This window comes from Heterocephalus glaber, unplaced genomic scaffold (assembly GCF_053883595.1).
Source record: "Heterocephalus glaber isolate CG9 unplaced genomic scaffold, H.glaber_assembly_v1.0 deba00000818, whole genome shotgun sequence".
In the NCBI taxonomy this organism is placed as follows: domain Eukaryota; kingdom Metazoa; phylum Chordata; class Mammalia; order Rodentia; family Bathyergidae; genus Heterocephalus; species Heterocephalus glaber.
The window spans coordinates 8016617-8035179 of NW_028258164.1; the positions used below are offsets into that span (position 1 = coordinate 8016617).

General features: G+C 40.0%; 1 protein-coding gene and 1 long non-coding RNA gene across 5 annotated transcripts in view; both read right to left on the reverse strand.

The window, feature by feature from the left end:
- Nucleotides 1–3404: 3404 nt before the first annotated feature.
- Nucleotides 3405–18563, reverse strand: part of LOC106010714 (uncharacterized) — a 243601-nt gene continuing 228442 nt past the window's right edge. For 2 of the 4 annotated variants that reach the window (XR_002388085.2, XR_015449904.1), the window contains 3 exons: nucleotides 12667–12764; nucleotides 11348–11407; nucleotides 3405–8872 (listed from right to left, as the gene is read on the reverse strand). This is a non-coding gene — a long non-coding RNA (uncharacterized LOC106010714). The other 2 variants (XR_015449906.1, XR_015449905.1) reach the window with 2 other exon arrangements.
- Or6v1 (olfactory receptor family 6 subfamily V member 1) lies at nucleotides 12771–16359 on the reverse strand. Its single transcript, XM_021240941.2, is given in 3 exon segments — nucleotides 12771–14114; nucleotides 14117–14524; nucleotides 14527–16359. Coding segments are annotated over 3 exon segments (942 nt in total). The 5' UTR covers nucleotides 14861–16359; the 3' UTR covers nucleotides 12771–13914.

Genomic DNA, 18563 nt, shown 5'->3' on the forward strand with positions numbered 1-18563 from the left:
TTAAATGTTCAGCTCCCCGCCTCCATCCCAGGCTCCTAGGGCAGAGAAGCTGAGCCAGTCCCAGCACCCAGAAGGAAGCTTCTCCGCTGCCATCCCAAGCTCCTAGGGCAGAGAAGGTGAGCCATGTGGGCGCCAGAAGCAACCCTTCCCATGGAAATGAGAAGACACTTACAGAAGTCTCAAAAACAGATTTCTGGATCACCTACAGCAGCCCCAAAGGGAAATGAGATGGAACAATCTGATACTCAACCACCTGGACTCTCTGAACTGGCAACAAAAGAGGATCTGGGAAAAATGAAATCACAAATAATTACTCAGATAACAGCAAAGATTGTGCTCATGGTGCAAGACATGATTAATAAATTGAGAGAGGACACAGACAAAAACATAGAGGATCTGAGGAACATGATGGAATCCCAACATAGGAAACAAATGGAATCCATAAAACAGATGCAAACAGATTTCCAAGAGATTAAAAACTCCATCGAAAGTCTGTGCAGCAGAATGAACCAATGTGAGGATAGAATTTCACATATAGAAGATAAGATTGCAATTAGTGACCAGGAAAAGAAAAATTGCTTTAAAATTGTAAGGGAACATGAGAAATCAATCCAGCAGCTGCTAGACGATGCAAAGAAGAATAACATAAGACTGATTGGAGTCAATGAAGAAAGAAGAGAGAGTGCAGATGACATAAAAAAACTGTTCACAGAAGTGATGGCAGAAAACTTCCCAAGCAGGGGAAAAGAACTTGATATACAGATAAGTGAGGCATATAGGACTCCAGCTAGCCTTAATCAAAAAAAATCTACACAGAGGCATATAATAGTTAGGATTCTAGAAATCCAACAGAAGAACAAAATTCTACAAGCAGTCAGAGAAAAGAAACAAATCACATACAAAGTAAAGCCCATCAGAATCACGGCAGACTTCTCAATGCAAACCCTCAAAGCAAGAAGAGCTTGCTTGGAGTGATGTATTTCAAGCCCTAAAGGAAAACAGCCTCCAACCCAGACTGATGTACCCTGCAAAACTATCTTTCAAAATTGATGGAGAAATAAGATACTTTCATGATAAAGAGCACCTCAGGAACTTCATGAATACCAAACCGGCACTCCAAAAAATTTTAGACAATACCCTAGGGAAAGACAATGAGCATCACAACCCCAGGAAACCCAGCAGAATGAATCCATTGGGCGTGACAAATTAAACACAAAGGGGGAGAATCCAACAAAAAGAAAAAGTCATGATAAGGCTTTTAAAACTTTTGACTTCATCTCCCTAATGAGTGTATAATTCAATCTTATTATTGTACTGATTAGTATTTTTCTGATTCTAGAGTTGCACACCATTCCTTGTTCTATACTGGCTATTTATCACCTTATGTCTACTTTTTAATTGGGTTGTCTATTAATGACCTCTAAGAATTCTTTATATATTCTGGTCATAGGTTATATGCATTGTAAATATGGTCTGTTTAAGGACTACTTTTCATTTTAATGATGACATTTAAAGTTCTAAATTTTGATGGAATCTCATTTATCAATCTTTTTCTTTTGTACATCATGTTTTTTGTATACTAGGTAGTTCTTGCCTACCCTGAATTCATAAATATTTTCCCTTATAATTTCTTCTTAAAGTTTTATAGTTTTAGACTTTCTTATTTAGGTTCATAGATCCCTTCAAGTTATTTTCATGTATGGAAAAAAAGGGTTGAGGTTAATTTTTTATATACGGATACCAGGTGTTCCAGTGCCATTTGCTGAAAACACTATCTCTTCCTTGGCTCTTGAATTGAGTTTATATTCTATAAAATGCTAATGTTAAATAATCTTTCAAAACTCAGTGGACCATATATGTGTGGTTCTATTTCTAGATTCTCTGTTCTATTCTAATGATCTATATGTCTTTCCTTACACCAACACTGCCTTGATTACTGTAGCTTTAAAAGAAGGCTTAAAATTGGGTGCTAAACATCTTCCAACACTGTTTTTGTTTTTGTTTTTAACTTTTCTAGGTCCTTTGTACTCCTACGTAACTTTTAAATTTCAATATCCAATTCTTCATTTATAGCAAGTATACACAGATTTGAATTTTTATATATACTTTGTGTTTTCTAATCCTTCTAAATTCAAATACAAGTTCTAGGGGCTCCTAGAGATTTGTTAGTATTTTCTCTGTAGATGATCATCACATCTACATATAAAGATTTTGCTTCTGCCATGCCAATCCTATCCTAGTTGTGTCATTTTATTGCCAGACTATTTTGGTAGGGACTAGGTTTCAAAGTTTAATGGACAGATAAAGAGTAAGCAAATCTGCCCTTGTTCCCCACCTTAAGGAGAAAGCATTGTATCTTCTCCATTCATATAAGGCATTCTCACTGGAAGTATGGAGTACATGTCTTTAATCTGTTGAGAAGTTTCTGTTCTACTTCTAGGCTTCTGATAGCTTTTACCATGAACAGCTGTAGAATTTAGTCCAATATTTTTTCTCCAACTAGTGACAGGATCATATGGCTTTTTCCTTTCCTCTGTTAAAATGATGACTTTTGGTGGTGGATCGTCCAATGCTGAACCAACCCTGCCAACCCTATAACAAAACCACTTTCTACATCCTGCCAGATCTGACTTCCAATAGTTTGCTTTGTTAAATTTCTATGTTCATACTTTTTTCTTCTATTATCTTTATCCAGTTTTAGGATTAGCACAATGTTGAGTTCCTAAAATGAGGGGAGAAGTGTTCCTTCTTTTTTCTGCTTTAATTGTTTGATATAATTTATCAGCTACAATGTTTATGAGCCTGCTGTTGTCATATAGGTAGATTTTCAAGCTAGGAATATACTTTCTTTAATAGGTGCTCTTCAAATTTTTTATTTCCTCCAGAGTTAGTTTCATTAATTTGTCTTCCAAGGTACTTCTTAGAAGTTGTCAAATTTATTTCAAAAAAGATTTTTGTAATATGCTTTCTATATTCTTTTAAATTCTGTAAAGTCTGCGGTAATGTCTCCTAGATCTTAATATTGTAATTTAAAAAATGTATAACTGATATTGTGTAACAGGAAGAAAAGGTCTAAAAGAGCAGGGGAATTGGGAGGGGTAGGGGAAGGGAAAAAAGGGAAAGGAAAAAATATCAGAAGAGGAAAAAAAATGGAAACAAGGTCTTTGCAAATAGGGAAGGGTGGAAGGGGTGAAGGGAGGGCAAGGGAAGGGGAAAAAAATAAGAAACAAGATACTCATGTAAAGGTACAATGTACAGGATCCCAATGATGAATGTAGCTGTATTTTATACCGAAAATGCACCAATAAACTTAATGGGAAAAATAATAATAATAATAATAATAATAATAATAATAATAATAATAATAATTAAATGTTCTTCTAGACATGATGGACACTTGCTCCATGAGGTTAAATGTGTGGCTTTATAGCAATCTCAGTGCCTAGGATAGTTGATCAGGCCCCAAGAGAACTTAGTCCCTGTGTCCTCATAACTCAGGACCCTGAAGCTTCACCTTCTCATTAATCTCTAACACTGGTTTAGATGTCCCAAAGAGACCACAGAGGTCAGGAAAGGACTGAAGTAGGTCATCTTCTACTAAGCACACCCTGACTTGCTCATGTCAGCTTAATTATATTTATCATGTCCTTCTCTGTTCCAGGAAGACTTGTACTAGTGCTTTAAATATGATTCCCCATTTATTCTGAAAATAAGCTTCTGAAGGAAGCATCACTATCCCCATAATATAGGGGATATTTTTACAGGATAAAATCCCATATTTTTATCTGGATGTACTCAGTCAATGAATGCTTAATGAACATTTTCTGTGTAAATATTAACTTCCAAATCCAGCCTAACTACAAAGGAAGTCTCCATTTACATCTTTTAACTGCTCCTGGAGTCATGGGCTGGACTTGTTTCCTACCTGCCCCTGGATCTTGTCTGAGAATGGATTGTTGCTAGCTTAAGCATAACATCAGCATTGGATAAGCCCAGAAAGCTCCTTTCTTCCCTTTGCCATTTTCACAAAGAGTACCAGACTGGATTCTAAAGCTTCCCACCAGGCCCAGAAAGACTCCAAAGTTTGGTTCAAAATCAGAGTGAGTAAACAGTCCCAAGAGACTCATCCTTGGAAACACACAACAGCCAGAGAACCATGCTCGCCTGATTGCCCTGCAGCCCCCAGTCTCTCTCTCCAGTCCCACATCAATCAGATACTGCTGCCCTGAGTAGTAGGGGAGAATTGTTTCTTATCAGAGATGCAAACAAGATTTTGACACATTTTACTTTATGAAGCCACTTGCCCTTCAGTGCCAAGACTGCTTGTTTCATCCCAAGAGTCATACTTCTGTATCAGAATCTAGGTGCTAAAGTGAAGAGTCTTCAGAAGTGACCTAGTTCAAGGACCCCAAGAGAAGCTCTCTGCACCTATGAGCTACAAGGCATTGATGAGGCCTGAAGATTTAATTAATTCAAAGCAGGGCAAATCTTATCCTTGCCTCTCTGTTCTGGCTCCCTCTAGTTCTGTGGACTGGGTGACTTAATTGCTCACAGAAGGGCTAGAGATCTGATGGAGTGAGAGTTCCTGAAATGAGGACACCCAGAAAGCCTTGCAGAAATGCTCTGGACAGGCTTCTGCACTCAGTCTCTGGGCCATGCCCAAGCCCTAAAATGCCAACTCCATTCAAGGAATTCTGCATGATGCCCATTAATTCTGCCTCTTCCTGCCTGCATTCCCCTCCTGTGATCCGTGGTTTCTGCTTTGCTCTTCTCTTTTGCCTAATCTTTCCCAGCTGCTTCTCTTGCTCTGCCTTCTGTCCCCTTTCAGCTTTCTCTCTACAGTTCTTTGCCCATTGTTTCTCTCCATTTCCCTCTCACTGCATTACTGCTTTTTAAATCTCTTGACCTCTGCGTTTACATTCCTTACCCCCCAAGCTTTGCTTTCACTTTCTGACTTTGTCTTCTGAACCTCTGCATTTCCCTGTCTCTCACCACAGAAGCAATAGAGTTTGACACAAAAATGGACAAAGAGAGCCAAGAAGATCTCAACAGTGAGCTCATGCATAGGGAATTAAAAAAATCTCAACCATTCTGCAGCTTATAGCAAGGAGGCTTATTTCTTACTTATGCAATGTGAATACCATTGCTCAGGAAGTAGACTCATCTCACTATTCCCCATCCAATAAGAGCTCCATTTTAGCACTTTCCTTCTAAGACCACAAAGACAGAGAAAGAGAGAATTAGTGAATCAAATTCTGGCTCTTTAGGATGCTGCTGAGAGGTGACTCATGTTGTCTCCACATCACACTTACCCTGGCAAGTCACTGGGCCACTCCTGAGCTCAATGACATAAAAATACATGCTGTTTCTATGAGCAGAGCCTCCTCCAAGAAGGACAACAATACAAGTGAGCCATAACTGTCCAGCATAGGATTTTTTGGAGACCTTTTCTCTTTTTCATGAACTGTAGGTTTAACTTGCCAAATGATAGGGATAGTTTCAGTTAACCAGTTTCTGTCATTGTCAAGCTGAGAATATTTGAAATTGTAATTATATTACTATTATTGGTATAAAATAGAAGAAAACTGCAATCTCAGCCCCCAAAATGTAACAATCTAGAAATATTTGGTGTTTCTTTAGTTCCTTGAGAGTCTACATTCTTCTTTAATAAAAGAACAAAGGAATTTTTGTGAATTTTCTTTCTTTTGTGCCTCTTATGTGTTTCCCACACTATTAGCAAAGTATCTTATATAATAGGTATCAAATAAATAGCAATCAATTGAATGATTTGCAACTACTGTGAAGAAACATTTTTAGCAATCTTGTTTCTTGTTGAAAGCAATATTCTTTCTCTAATTTTTGAGGGATAAATAGGTGACTGAAAAGTAAATATTCATTACCAGAGAATAATATGTTACACAACCAAATTCATCACAAATTTTAAGGAATACATTGCAATATATGCAAAGGATCTGCTGTGTGATTTTTAAACATGTGAAAAATCACATAAATTCTATAATTAGTATTATAGGCATTGAAGCAAACTATGTCAGAAGTCATTTGTAGGGAGTAAAACTTGGTTAAGGATGGAGTTTTAGGGGCCTGATGATGTGCATGTGTGATAGAGGGATTAGCATTTCCTTTTTTCTGTACTTCTAGGATCCCAGCAGCTAGGATATAGCACTCTCAGTGAGGCAGTATGTCTGCCTTCCTAGTAAATGGACAGGGAAGGGAGGAAGATGAGTGTTGTGGTGTCAGAATAAGCTCAACTTCATATACTATGGACTCCTGCTGCCTGAGGCAGGTTGTGAAAAGGGAGGAAGGAGGAAGGACTAGAAATATTCCTTCTATTCAGGATCACAAACCAGGCAGAATAGCCTAAGCTTTTGAGCAATAAAATTTTGTTGGCTTCTCCCTGAGGGATTTTGAAACGGTCAGAAGTTGTTTGACACTTCTCTTATTGACATTAAAACGTGGATCTTCTCCGTTTCCCCTTGAATCTTGACAGACTTATACTGCCTTATACTGGCCTAAAAATGACAATACGTGTCATCTGTGTGAGCCTCTTTTGCTGGAATGCTTGGTCTGGGAGCCATCATGTGATGAGTCCAACCACCCTGAGATCACCATGCCAGTGCAGTCATGCAGTCTACAATCCCAGCAGTCACAGCTGCCTCACATTTTGAGCCAGAATCCCAGCACAGGAAGTCCAACTCCATAGCTAAGGAAAAAGGACAGAAGATGGAAAATACAGAACAAACACTGTGGTAGAAAAGCCAGATATTGTGTAGACTCCGTGAACCTGCGGGCACTGGAGCACAAAGCTATCTGGATTGCCAGGCTGTACCTGACTTCTTGTGTCCTTTCTGTTCTCAGTCTTTATAAACACATACCAGAAGGGGACTCTAGAGGAAAGCAACTGCCTCAAAGCAATGAAATTTTACTAATTTCAAGATCATAGGTGTAGAAATGTGAGCAGGTGAACATCCTGAGAGGAATAGTCCGAAATCATTTGCAGGACCCTTTGAAAAGGTCTTGGCTTACAGTCCTTGGGTCATGGCATAGACCTCTACTACCAACCTACACTTGAAGCCTTCTGGGTGAAATATACTAATCCTTTCCCTTTCCTTCCTTCTTTCTTCTTCCTATCTGTCTCTGTTTCTCCTTCTCTCATGTTTGGTTTTCCTTATTTCCTCCTGTTTCTCTTTTATCTACTTCTCTTTCTCCTTCATGTAATGTCTGTTGCTCTGTTGTCTTTTTTTTTTTGTACCAGGGATTGAACTCAGGACCTTGTGCTTTCGATGCAGGGGTAGTGCCACTGAGCTAAATCCCCAGCCCCTCTGTTGTCTTTTTAAATCTGCTCCTCTACTTTTTTTCTCTTTTTATCAATGCTTTGCCATATTTCTCATGTTTCTGTTTGCTAACTCTGTTCTTCTATGAATCTCATAGTCCTATTTTGTTCTCCCTACTCTTCTTTTTCTCTGTTCCTCTGTTAATCACTGACTGGGCCCTTGGATTTCTCTCCTTGTTCTTGTCTTTCCCCATCTCCTGGCCAATGGTTCTCTGCTTGCATCTCTTTGTATCTATCCTTGCCCCTCCATCCTTCTCATTTCCCTTACATGCAAGGATACAGTACCTGGATCATGACAATTGGAGGCACGCCTCTGAATTTGTTCTCTTGGGTTTTTCCTCTTTCATGAGCTATAGGTTCTTCTATATGGGCCCTTCCTTGTGCTGTATCTCTGAACCTCATGGAAAACACCCTCATCATAGTCCTAGCCATCGCTGACACTCACCTACATACTCCCATACTTCTTCCTGGACAGCTTTCCGCTTCTGGAGATCTTGCTAACCATGACTGTGATGCCCAAGATGCTCTCAGACCTGCTGATCTTCAACATCTTATCTCCTTTACTGGCTGCATGGTCCACTTCTACTGCTACTTTTTCCTGGATTCCACCTCCATCCTCTTCTTGTCAGACAGGGCCATTGACAGTTTTGTGGCCATTTGCCACCCACTGCACTTTGGGCTAGGCTGTGTGTGTCCAGCTGGCTGGAGCCACCTGGGCAAGTTCTCTACTAGCCATGGTATCCACTGTCCTTCCTGAGTTTATCTCAACTGTCATTAACTACTCCTTCTGTGTCAAGGAACCTCTGCTTTAGCTATCCTACTCCAACACCTACCTGAGGGAATTCTGGGATTCATCTCTTATTACTACATTGTAAACCCTGAGCTATGGATCTCCTTGGGCAGTGGCTGGCAGAAAGCTTTCTCCACATGTGGATCACACTGCACAATGATCTTTATTGTCTTCAGTAGCACCATCTTCCTGCTCATCAGACCTAGGAAAGCTCTCTCCTCCATAGATGTCAATTAGGCTGTAGCCTTTGTAACACCCATCCTCACCCCTTGGCCATCCTTTTCTCCTTACCTTCCTCAATGAGAAAGCAAAGGCTATATTATGAGGCCAGATGTGGAGGCTGAAGGGCCCTCACAAGGCACTGTCATGAGCCCTGGGACCTGGCCAAACTCAGTCAAGCAATTTGAGAAGGAGGCACAGTACCTGGATGGGTGGGAAGACCCTTATCTAGTTTCTTTTGTCTTGCCCCATCTATTTTTTATTCATCACAATAGTATTTGTAAAGATTTTGAAAACACATGCAAAATAATTTTATTTTGAATAAAAGTTTTTATTCAGTTCATGTACAATGTCAATTTCATGGTAAATTCACAGTCTTTTGCAACAATGTCATTTTCCCAGGGAGATGAGAACAATGGATTTGTACCATTATTCTACATAGGTCTTCCTGCACAGACATCAAGAGCCATCCCACTCCACAGAAGTAGCTTATACTGGAACGCAATTTTAAGCTAGAATAAGAGTAAATTTGTTTAAACATCAGAACTAATTTAAATATAGGCACCATCAGTAGTAGGATATCACGGCTTTAAATTTCTTTCCTACTCCAAATATCTTCCCACTCACCCTCCAGTGGTCTGGTGTTCCAGGCCCAGAGATTCAGTGTTCTAGTTAACAACAGTCAGAGAGTTCTGAACAGCTAACACAAGAGTCTATCATAATGTAAATCTCATGGAAAGCCAAAAGCTAGATTTATTTCCTTAGCTGAGGTGATAAAGGAGCAAGGCATTAAGGATATGGGTTTTTCAGGAGAGAAGGAAAAGGAATCCAGTCATATTTCAGAAGAAAGTTAGTCTTGGGTCTTGTGCTGGCCATTAATAAACAAGAACTACATGGAAGGAACTTCAGGAGTTGAATAAATTGAAAAGGTCCTTGGTCTAAGTCAGAAATTTTGTATAGTGGCTATATTCACTAACCTACTTCACCAATTTTCAAGTATTGAATTTCTAGGTGTAAGTACATTTCTGGCAACAATGCCTGAAAGATACTGAGGAAAAACAACAAGTGTTTAACCAGCAGCTCTCCATTTGCTGGCTTTTAGTATTTGCCAGAATCCATGGTGAATGTTGGTTGCATTATATCCAATTTCAAACTATTAACATGACTTCGCTGCACTTGGAGCTGGTAAAGTATGCTCAGAAACAAAATATTGTACAATATTTATATCATACTAATCCAAGTGACATAAATAACCTGAAGAGCACAGATAAAAATAAAGTATGGTAAGGTAGGAACTTTTTCTACATTTTTATCACTTCTGATTTTTGCATGTTTTATTTTGGTGTGGGTTTCTGTTTTTTGGTTTTTAATAATGATTGTGTTTAACTCCTGATGATTAACAACCAGTTCTCAGGAGTATCACTAGATTCCCACCACTATGTTTTCCCTTAGACCTTGTCCCTCATGCAACCCATCATCTTTTTTATTGGCCTTCCATTCAGTTAAACATGTCCCAAATCCTGTGCAAGTAAAAATCATAGCATTGCCTTTGTATGTTCCTCAATCCTGTAGACACCTGACTCCCAAATATGAAGGACATACCTTCTCCACTAGCAGCAGGGCATTTCATAACTCACACACATGTTATCGCTACCTCCCTAGGTTGATGGAAAACTCACCCAGAAGTTCTTGGGTCTTCCACTGTGATATCAGTCCAAAGGACTGTATTGAAAGCCCTTGTCCTTGTCATGGAGTAAGCCAGCATGTTCCAAGGAGAGGAGATTCTATAGACTTTCTTCCCTCTATTCCTCCACAGATACAGAGCATGAGATCAGAAGATAGATACTCTATGTTCTCACTGGAGGACCTGAACGAAGCAGCCTGAGGGGCCATAACATTTGACCAGTTGAGCAGCTTCTGGCAGAGCTTGCACCAAGCATTTCAAAATGCTGAGCTCTCTGAACTTACTTAGGTTATTGCACTCTAGCACTCGAGGTAAACAGTAGTACCTTTTGTGGATATAGTATCACTCCCGTGGAATACTAAGCTTTTTACTGGTACTTCTGCCACATCCTCTATGAATTTGCTGATTCAGTATGGCCCGTTACATTATTTCAGTGAGCATCTTGCAGAGGACACTCACAAATCCCCTGAGATACTTGGATCTAATGAGTAAAGATGTGTGTGGTTACTATCCAGAAAGCCTATTTATTAATTCCATTCCCCTTGATCGCTCACACAACATACCATTTTATGTCTCCATTAGGTTACACAGTCAGTTGCCTCTCCAAAATTCACATTTCCACTTCTCAGTCTATGAAACTGTTCTACATACTTCAAAGCTCAACTTAAATATCAAAAATTGTTTCAACAGAACCTTCAACTTAAAAAAAGAGAAAAAGGCACTCTGTCCTCTGCATCTCCAAGTTCTTTGTATATGGTAACTAACACAATTTTGTCTTCCCACATGATGTTCATATCTCCTTAATTTAAGCACCATATCTTATATATCTTTGTATCTCCAGCACCTAGATTTCATACGGGAGCTATTCAATAAATTACAGCTGTCTTTTAAAATGAGGTTTTTCAGTGAATTTGGAACACAAGTTACTATTGCAATCTAAAACATAGGATGCCATTTTAGTTGATAGCAATAGGAAAGTAGTAAACAAACCAAGGAAAGGGATTAGCACTCAACTCTCTCAGTTGTCTAAGCTAGTACTGTAACCAGTTCTAATACTCATCTAGTAACAGGGGTCAGAATGTGGATAGCAAGAGTTCTGGAAACTTTTCAACGGCAATCTCTCACCTGTAAATGTGAGTATTTTGTAAGGGATGTCTTATACTTATTTTGCTAGTTAGCCTCTGTAACACGAGAGACCTTTCAGACACTGCATGAGGAATGACACTGACACAAGGGTTTCAGCTTAAAATTTAAAACTGCAGTAAAAGAAGGAGCTGCCTCAACCATCTTTAAGTGCCCTTACCTGGGTCTGATGCAAGAGAGTCTCTCGGCGAGGCTGATCCATGTGCTGCAGTGAGGATGCCTGCATTCAAGTGGAGGGACACAAATAGATCAGTCACAGGCTCCCGTACAAATTCCATGAGATTATGGCTTTGTTGTCTCATAGCTTACAACTGGGGAAACTTTCATAACAACTACTTTAACTTAGGACTGAATCCCAAGATTTCTTCCAGCAAGTTGGGAAACTCAAAGTTCTAAGTCATCCTTTCCAGGAGCCTCATTTGACACTGTGACAAGAACCCCAGTTCCATCAAGACAAATGTAGAATCAAAACATCTCTAGATCATGCCTACAAAGGATTCTAACAGCAAGTCAGAGGCCAGGCCATTGGGCTAAAGCCAATCAAAAAGTGTAATGTCCTAATAGGAATAAAATCGTGGTAGCCTTTTTCCTGGTTACTATCTCCAGATATAGAACTTGGGACAAATGTTACTACTAAAAACAGATGTGACCTCAAATTCCCTCATATAGCACCCTTCAAATGGAGACTGGAAGAAGAGCTTTCATACACAATTTCCTAATTGAAAATTCTACCAGCAAATTAGACTAATCGATGCTGCTCAATCATTGATGAGCAAAGGAATTGCCCTGTTAAAAACATAGATTCTAATTCAGGCAGTTTGGAGTGGGGCCTGAGATTCTACATTTTTAACAAGCTCTCAGGAGATTACACTTGCAGCAATGAAAGATCAGGGTGAATTTTATTAAGCATGTTATGCAGTCTGAAGCTGTATGTGATGGGTGATCATTATGGAGGACTGAGGAAAGTCATATCTTTCCCTCAAGTGACCAGTCAAAGATCCCAGTCCTAAGAAAACCTAAAAAAAAAAAAAAAATCAGGTGATAATTTGCCATAAGCTGTTATTTTTTATTTCTTTTAAAGAGGGGAATGTGCAGAGATGAAAGAGTAAACAGGAAAAAATTCCCTTAGGAAGAAACTCCAAGTGGATTTGTAGGCTGATTATTTTAGGAGGACAAACTAAAAGAAAGTTTCTGCATATCAGAAGGAGATAATTGCTTTTAGTTCTTTAGTTTTTCACAAAGTTTGAAAGGAGGGTAAATAATTAGTCCCTGGAGAGGTGGGGAAGAAAAAGTTCTCAGGCTGAATATCTATTTTCCCCACTGTCCTTTTCAGCAGAATCAGAAGTTTCTGTCCTCTTCTTAATGAAACCCAGAAATACAAAACTTTCCTGTGGTAGTATTTTTAAAGTAAAGAAAACTTAATTAGAGACCACAGTAAACGGAGATAGTAAGAGATTAGTGCCCCTCTAAGCTGTGTACCTGGAAAGCTTCTCCTGCAGCCATGCTCTGTGGTGACTTGGCTCCATGGGGTGCTATTCAAATTGCGTATTACTACCGGGGCCTCTCCTCAAGGTGTCCTGTGGACAGAGCTAGTTTCAGAAATGACAACTCTGCACCTTGTCTCTTTGCCTTGTCTGTTTATCCCAGCGCACTTCTGACTCAGTGTGGTATGTCAAACATCAGAGCTATTCCCGCCCCACCATCATCCCATTAGCCACCCACAAATTTCCAAGGAATACCTTCTCTGATCCATCCTCCCACCCAGTCACCCACAGCATTGATCCAACTCCATTTTCTCTTCATCTGGCTTCTCTCATCTTTGCTTTTCCAAAGATAGTCTCTAGTAATCTTGCCAGCCTGCTTTCAGGGAATCCAACCCTAAGGACCCAGGCAATTGGCCCACCCTCTGGGATATGGACCCGAGGTTCTGTAGAAGAAAGTAAGTAGTAGCCCATGTGGAGGGGAAGGCAGGGAGTCTGAGAGTGGCAGTGGAGCTTTCCTTTCCTTCCAAAGTGCATGAAAAAGATAAGGCCCTCTCAGTTTTCTGGAAGAGGAATTGAACAGTGGTTCAGGGAGCCATTACTGCTAAAAGGCAAGACACTTTGGGACCGTGAGCAAGAAGTGGGTGGCCTGGCTGTGCATAGTGTTTCCATCCAGGAAGCATCCCAGACAGGTAAACCAATGGAGAAGCACAGTTTCTTCAGTGTTGGAGTACCAGGTCTGTCTATTCTTCTTAGAGAGCCTGCCATTTCAAAACCCCTCCCTTTGTACTGAATCCAGTTCCTGAGGTAGGGACACAACCAAAATAAAAACTGTGCACAAAGAAACATAAAGAATGTGAAGAAAACCACAGAGCCAATACTGGAAAGAATTTTCACAGCAAGATTTAATAGCAGTTACATTTTTTGAACTCTCACAGTGTCTTAAGTCCCATTATAAGAGCTTTATTTGGGTTATCCCATTTAATTGATGTCTAAACATTATCTACTCCATGGTAGCTTGAAATCCTCCATTCCTTAACTGTCAGGCTCACAGACTCTGATACATTTAAATAATTACATAATGTTCAGTAGCCCTTTGTAGCGCAAGAGCAGAAACTTACATGAGGATAAGGAAATAGGAAAGGTCAAGAAGGAGGAGATGGAAGAGCCCCAGCCCGGGTATCAGATACCCAGTGGCAGTGAGGGGCCTTACTCCTAATGATCCTACAGGTGCTCTTCAGCCCCTTCATCTGTCAACTGCTGAGTCTTTGAGGAGGATCCTTTTGGTCATGGCTCCAATGACTTTCTTGACCTTCTCATTCCAGAAGATGAAGATGAAAGGGTTGAGGAAAGGGGTTACCACTATAGTCATCAAAGCCACCATCTTGTTAAAGTGTGTGGAATGGCCCTTGCCTGGCCTCACATAGATGAAGATAGCACTGCCATGCCTAGAACCACCACTGTGAGGTAGGAGGCGCAGGTGGAGAAGGCTTTCTGGTGCCCAGAGGAAGAAGGAATACGGAGCACAGAAGCCACAATGAGGATGTAGGATACCACAATAAGCAGCATGGTGGTCAGCACAAAGAGCAATGACAGGAAGAAGTCCATGCACTCAACATGATGGGTGTCAGAGCAGGACAGTTTGAGAAGTGGGGCAGAGTCAGAGAAGTAGTAATCAATAACCTTAGGGCCACAGAACCAGAGCTGTATTTTCTGCAGAGTAGGTGAGACAATGGAGAGGAATCCAACCACCCAGAAGGCCACCACAAGCTTCACACAAGCTGGGCTACTCATGATAGTTGGGTAGTGCAGAGGGCAACAGATGGCCACATAGCGATCAAAGGCCATGACTGTGAAATCAGGAAGGTGGTGGAGCCCAGAGAGAAGTAAAAGAAAGACTGGGTCAGGAACTGGGCCAGGGACATGGTCCTGTGAGTAGACAGCAGGTCTGCCAGCATCCTAGGAACCACAGTGGAGGTGACTAGCATCTCTGTGATGGAGAAGTTACAGAGGAGGAAGTACATGGGAGAGCGGAGGTGGGAGTCAACGCAAGTGAAGACAATGATAGCCAGGTTCCCCAGCAGAGTCAACATGTATATAGACAGGATGAAACCAAACAGAAGGGTCTGGAACTCATGGAGATCAGAAAATCCCAGAAGCACAAATTCCCTGACATTGCTGTGGTTACTCATTGCACTTGATGCTAGTTCTCTGATACCTGTGAGAGATGGAAAAATCTTAAAGGAAAATGACCACCAACTTCTCCCTTGGCCTAGCCCCTGATGGTGGCCAGGCTCTCAAGCATACCACCCTGTGGGCATGGTGAATCTCAATATCCAAAAGGAATATTGCCAAAAGGTAGATGTCACCAGGAATGAACTGGCTGTGATGAACAGATTTATGAGTCAGCCACATTCTTCCTCTGCCTTTAACTCATTCACAGTTTCATTCAACATATTTGCCAAGCATCAACTCTGTATAAAACATTTGGCTGGGTCTAGAGATAAAGTGGTGAACACTTTCTAGCTAACTTCCAAATTTAACTATTTTAACACATAATAGCTGCTAACAAGGTTTCTCCCTGTGCCCAAAATTTGCTGGGAATACCTTATACATTGCTTTTGCATCTATTGCCCTCAATCCTCATGATATTTTTCTACTCTGTGATATGTCAGACTACATATAACCCATTCTTGAAACTGCATGCACCCTTGACTTCAGAGATCCTGGCTTCTATACATTTTCCTCTAATGCTGACTTTGCCTTGTCTGTCCTCCAGTTGCCTGTCTTTCTGTTGTTGTCTAAATATAGATCCCCCACATTTCTCTTCTCATGTTTTTCTTTTTAAATCCATTCTCTCCTGCAAAAATTTCACCTCTCTTTTTCTTTTTTTAAAATTTATGTTAATATATGCTTGCAATACATAATGGTGACATTCATCATGAGGAGTTGCTACATGTACATAACATATCTTAATGCTTTTTTATCCCCTTCCCTCCATTCATTTCTTGATCCCCTTCCTTTTTGCAAAAGATTAATTTCCTTGTTTCCTATTACCTTTTACTGTGCTCTTTTTTAATTAGTATGTGTGTGCAGTACATAATGTTTACATTCCTTATGGGAAGTCAGCTCTCTTTTAACCAAAACAATCTTGAAAATGTACATGAATCTCAAATCCGGATTGTTGTCCTTCTCTAAATCCCACCCTACACCCCACACAGCCTTGTGACCCTCACTACACATTCAACCCATCTGCAAATACCTAACAATCCTTGACTCCTTAAGCATTAATATCATCTTCATAGTCTCCATTTCCTCATCATCTACATGTGACACTGAAAGAGACCCCTGACACTTTCCCTACTCTTTCTAAACCTCTTGAATTGCTGTTTTTGGAAATATTAATTTTTCATCCTTTTTCATAGCTACTATCCTAGTTCAAGAGTTTGTTTCTTGAACAACAATATTCTTTTTTTATTATTACTTAAATTCTTCTATTGGTACATTTTTAGGTATACAACATATTTACATTTCTCATTGGGAACTTGTACCTTTACATGATGTATCTTCGTTCTTATTTTTTCCCCACTCCTAGCCCTCCTTTCACCCCTGCCACCCCTCCCTATTTACAAAGACTTTGTTTCCATTCTTTCCATTTCTCAGCATTTTTCCTTTCCCTTCCTTCCTTTCCCCTGCCCCTCCCACTACCCCTACCTTTTTTGGACCTTTTATTCCTATTTTGCAATATCAATTATTCATTCTAATCATTGGTACATTTTAGGTATACAATATAATGACATTCATCATTGGAAATTTGCACCTTTACATAATCTCTCTTGGTTCTTATTTTTCACCCTTGCCCAGCCCTCCCTTCAACCTCTCCATCCCTCCCTATTTACAAAGACTTTGTTTCTATTTTTCCATTTTCTCATATTAATTCCACTACCTTCTTTCCTTTCCCCTACCCCTCCCACTTCCCCTTCCCCTTTGCCCCTTTTCTTCCTATTTCACATTATCTATTATACCTTTTAGTCCTTATTTACACTTTCAGTTTCTCACACTGGAAAAACTATTCGGTATTTATACATGTGTGTCCTATTTATTTCACTTAAGAGTATTGCCTCAATGTGCCTCCATTTAGCTATAAATGTCTCTAATTTCTCATTTTTTATGGCTGAGTAGTACTCCATTTTATTAAAAAACCACATTTTCTTTATCCAGTCTTCAGTTGATGGGCATTTGGGCTGTTTCCAAGTTTTACCTATTACAAACTGTGCTGCTATGAACATGGGTGCACATATATCACTGTGGTGTGATTCTTTTAATTCTTTGGGGAAGATCCCCAGCAGGGGAATACCTGGGTCAAATGGGACTTCCAGTCCTAGTTCTTTGAGGTATCTCCATACTGATTTCCACAGTGGTTTTACCAGTCTACACTCCCACCAGCAGTGGAGCAGGCTTCCTCTTTCCCCACAGCCCTGCCAGCATTTGCTATTGGTTGATTTCATGATAGCAGCCATTCTTTCTGGAGTGAGGTGGAATCTCAGCTTTTGAACAACAACATTCTTAATGTTTTTTATTCATAAATTTCCCCTGTTTCTACCCTATCTATATACTGCTATTATATTTCATTATCTAAATAACTATGTCCACTGGCTGCCTTTCATAATGTGAGGCAATGGGATTTTATTTATGTATTAAAAATATACAAAATCAATTCATCTCAAAATCAATTTATTGAATTAGCAAGCCATCCGCCTCCATATGGGAAAAGATTACAAGGATGCATTAACAATGGCTACCTCTGCCTATTATTAAATTACATTGTTTTTCATGTATACGGCATATTTTAATACACATATGCATAGTGCCTGATTACTACAGTCAATCTAATTAATATTCCACAGCTTTGTATAGCTACTGTTTTGTGGTGAGAAAACCTAAGATCTGCTCTCTTTAAAAAGTTTTAGTACGTAACACGGCATCATTAACTATAATCCCTACCCTACATTAAATCGCTAGAACTTAATCATACTACATAACTGAAATAAATAAATAATTCTGTTAATCTTTCTCCAAATACTTCATGTGGAAGGCTTTCTGCTAAAATTCCCATAGTGAGGCCAGGGAGTTAGCTCAGTGGTTTTGCCGCCTGCTGCACAAGTGCAAGGACCTAAGTTCGATCCCTGGTACCAAAAAAAAAAACAACAAAAAAACAATTCTCATAGTGATAGCTCACCCATCTTCATAAGAACTCTGCAGAGACCTGGGACCTATTTGAAAGTTCGCTCCTTGTTTCCCATCTTTCTTTCTGCCCATGTAACCCCTTTCAATTCTCCTGCCTAAATTATTCTTGTACCTTTTGACTCCTGAAACAATTTTCCTATGCCAGAGGATGACTCTTTTTTGAAAATGCAGGTAGGGTAGATCTCTCCTGGATCTTTTCAGCTGTAAATGTGATCATCAGCGACCTGTGTTTGCCAAGCTTCTCACGTGACTGACAGGGCAGGATTGAGGAATAGGACCAAGGGTTGTCAGAAGTATCTGAACATCCCCTTACCATTGCCAGGTCTTTGGAAAGACAGATGATGGGGGAGGACACAGAGGTGAACAGCACACTGGGGCAAGCAGATCAGCTAGCAGCAAGAATTAGAGGCAAAGAATGATCAAGAAGATTGTGTGCTGAACAGCCAAGAGTCTAGAAAGGCTTGGAAAACAAAAGAAACACAGCAGGAAAGAACTGAGGCTCAATGTCCCAATTCCATCTCTGAGGAAGGAGCAGAAGTAGGGTAGACTAAAGACATTGAGCTTCTGACTAGAGGGACAGCATGATGATATTGATGCAGGGAGTGGAGTCATATTATGATAAGACAATGCTGCACCCAAAATCAGTGA